This window comes from Andrographis paniculata, unplaced genomic scaffold (assembly GCF_009805555.1).
Source record: "Andrographis paniculata isolate CXL003 unplaced genomic scaffold, ASM980555v1 Contig83END, whole genome shotgun sequence".
NCBI lineage: Eukaryota > Viridiplantae > Streptophyta > Magnoliopsida > Lamiales > Acanthaceae > Andrographis > Andrographis paniculata.
Genome location: NW_026137621.1, coordinates 3921390 through 3924882, shown reverse-complemented (window position 1 = coordinate 3924882; position 3493 = coordinate 3921390). Strand labels below are relative to the sequence as shown.

At 43.6% G+C, this 3493-nt stretch overlaps 1 protein-coding gene across 1 annotated transcript; it reads left to right on the top strand.

Annotated features, from left to right (window-relative positions):
• Positions 1-897: 897 nt before the first annotated feature.
• On the top strand, positions 898-2694 carry LOC127241719 (uncharacterized). The gene has a single exon (XM_051260891.1). It carries the CDS (start codon positions 898-900, stop codon positions 2692-2694), a length of 1797 nt encoding a protein of 598 aa, XP_051116848.1.
• Positions 2695-3493: the final 799 nt, after the last annotated feature.

Below are 3493 nucleotides of genomic sequence, written 5' to 3'. Positions count from 1 at the left end.
AAAGGAACGACAGAACTAGGATTGTGGTATTCCAACAGGTCTGGTCTTGATCTTATCGGATTCACAGATTCAGATTGGGCTGGCTGTTGTGATGACAGGAAGAGCACAACTGGTGGATGCTTTTATATTGGAGATAACATTGTTAGCTGGAGTTCGAAGAAGCAAAATTCCATTGCCTTATCGACTGCCGAAGCTGAATATATAGCTGCTGGAAGTTGCTGTGCTCAGTTGTTGTGGATTCGACAAATGCTACATGATTATGGTATTGCTCAAGACTCATTCACCCTGTTTTGTGACAATACTAGCGCCATCAATATCTCCAAGAATCCCGTTCAACATGGAAGAACAAAGCACATCGACATACGGTACCATTTTATACGAGACTTGGTGGAAAATGGAGTATGTGATTTAAAGCACATTGGAACAAATGATCAAAAGGCTGATATTCTCACAAAGGCTCTAGATGCTGATCGATTCGAAAAACTACGAAGGGATTTGGGTATGTGCTCAAGTCCTCCTTGATGATGCATGCTTAAATAAATAAATAAACATCTCCATTTTGTTTGGGAGAAAATTGGAGATTAAAAATAGTCTTCTGAAAATATCAAAAAGAAGAAGGATCATTTTGCGAAAAGAGAAAATCTGCACCAAGGATATTATCGGTATTTGGAGAAGGGTTTTAATTTTAAAACCCAAAAAGAGATGATTTGACGGCTCTGCGTCACTGCTCTGGCTGTCATCACAGCCTTATAGGAAGTGGTGTTTCAGAGGACATTGAATACATAACTCGAACAGGTCACTCGTCTTCCTCATTTCGCGTGATTTCATATTTCGCTGAGTACAGTGGTGAGGGTTATCCTTACTCTTCTTCCTACAATTTTTCTCTTGGAGAGAACAATGGTGCGAACTCGCTTTGGAAAGGAAACAGGGTCAGGAAGTACAGTTGCTCGAGGACGTGGTCGTGGAAGAAACAGAGGTCGTGGGCGCCGTGGTGGGCGAATCAGTTCTTCTCCACCTCCCAGCGAACCAGTTAGTGAGATTCCAACTCAACCTGAAGCGAGCGAGGAAGTTCAGGCTGTGGTCACTAACAGTGTGACTCCGCCCTCTCCTAGGGATCACATTGCTGATGCTGAGGAACTTGTGCAGAAAATCCTTGATGAAACACAAAATGATAGTCCTGAGGATGATATTCCGGGAGATCAAGCGACTGATCATGCTGAAAAAGAGGACGATGGGAAGGAACAAGAGGTTGGTGAAGCTGATCCCAGAAATGTTGAGGAAGACACCATGATACACTCCGAGGGAGCCCCTGAATCTGAACAACAGAGGATCAAAAAGGGTACTTCACCCCTTCATCCTGAGGAACCAGCGGTTACTCATGAAGGTGCAACTGCTGAACTCTCTTTGTCTCTTTCTGATGAAAGTCTCAACACAATCATAGATAGAACTGTTGACAAACTTTTTTCTGAACGAATGGAGCATGAAAATGCTGTGGTGATGCCTGCACCGGTGGAACCAGAAACCAAGTCTGACGACTCGGACAATGCCCCTCTTGCCACTCTGAGAAAACGCCACTCTGGAAAACAAAAGAAGAAAAGGAAGATTTCTGATGACTTCTCTGGTCCTTCAAAGAAAAGAAAGAAGGTAGTGATTGCCAAGATGAAACTGAAGCAAAAGAAGTCAAAATCTCGAAAAAGGAAAGCTACACTTCCCCCAGTCTCGGCTGAACAAGCAATGGACATTACACATTTCGACGATGGAGCAGAGTTGTTCGAATACGATATCTTAGCCAATCGGAAATTCGTTCCTGAGGCTCGATTTACCGATCCCCTACACAAAGATGTTGGCTTCCTCGCTTTCTTGAGGATGAAAGGATTGCGACGTTGGGCAGTTTGTCTCAAATCCTATTGCCCGAAGCTTGTCCGGGAGTTCTATGCCAATCTCACACGAGACGTACTGGAAGAGGAAAGTCCTTGGTTCCACAGGGCTTATGTACGGGGAAAGATGATTGAACTCAGTCCTCAAGTAATCAACAAGTTACTACATCTTCCGTCTGATAATCCTGAAGTGTATCCGTCTACCTTGATCAAAGAATCCCGAAGAGAAGTGGCACTTCGACTATCTGCATGGAAATCAGATGACTTTGGACGAGCTGGCCTGGGTGCAACTGAACTGACTATGAAATATCAGTGTCTGTTTCGATTTTGTGCAATGAATGTTTTTCCCACCAGTAATGGGACTAACATTGGATATGAGATGGGTAAGCTACTTCTCTGCATTGACAAACTTTGTGCTGACATCAATTTCGGCTTTGTTGTCATCTCCAGAATGATGAAGTATGCCCGCGGCAAGTCATTTGACAAAACGAACCTCCCATATCCAGCCCTCATTACACTGTTACTGAAGCAGAATGGGATCCTTCCTGATCCCACTGAAGATTCCATTCAAACAACATTTTTCAAGCCTAGGTCGAACTTGCACAAGCTTTTCAACGACTTTAAGGAACCTCTCCCAGCCGATCCGTCCGGTCAGCTCTTGGAAGCCCGAAGGATACTTCTTGAAGTTTTGCAGGAACAAGCTTCTATTCACTCCACCTTAGCTGAACATAGGAAGAAAATCATTCGTGCTCTACATCTTCATCCTCGGTTTGCCTCCGGTCCGGATGAGGAGGAGGAAATCCCTGACTTCCTATAAGCATCCCAGCCTTTTTTTGGCATCTGTCCACGCACGGGGGAGAGATGCAGGAGAGAGGGGGGATTGCTGCTGCATTACTGGAAGGAATGGGATCATCGGATCATCAAGAAAGGGGGAGCTCTGTTTGAACTGTGTTTGTAGCATCACTGTGTCATGACTTCTTCACTACCTGTTGCTGTTTTAGACTCTTGTTTTGCTGATCTTGGACTTTAATTTCTGTAAAGGCTGCATGTAGCCTTCTTTGGATTGATGGCATGTAAACCTAACCTTAACTTGCTCTTAATTTGGGTTAATCTACATGTGTGGGAGATTATCTCCTGCATTGTGTGTGTGGTCACATATGCCAAAAAGGGGGAGATTGTTAAGATAATCTCAATTCCTCTACATCTATTTTTGGCATAGTGACAAAAACACTTTTCGCTTCTGTGGTCGTTGGCATTCAAAAACAGCAACTCTGGACTTGCTGGTTAAGTCCAACCATGCAGCCCTTGTGTCCCCTCTCGTTGGTGGCTGCTCAAAGACAAATTGGACATTTCGAATTTGTCTTCTTGTGATCAGAACTGATTTGATACAACATCATTCCTTGGTTAGAACAAAGGGAATTTAATGCATGTCATTTCATGGCTGCTGTGGTTGTATGTTTTTCATTGTATTAGAGTTTTGGGAAGTAGAGTGTGCGATCTTAGAGAGAGAGAGAGATTGGGTAGTAAGATAATTATTGTGCTTATCCTCTCAACAACTTCCCTTCCACCTCCATGCATTAAGTAAGTGATTTTCATTGTATTTCTGTTGGAGAAGC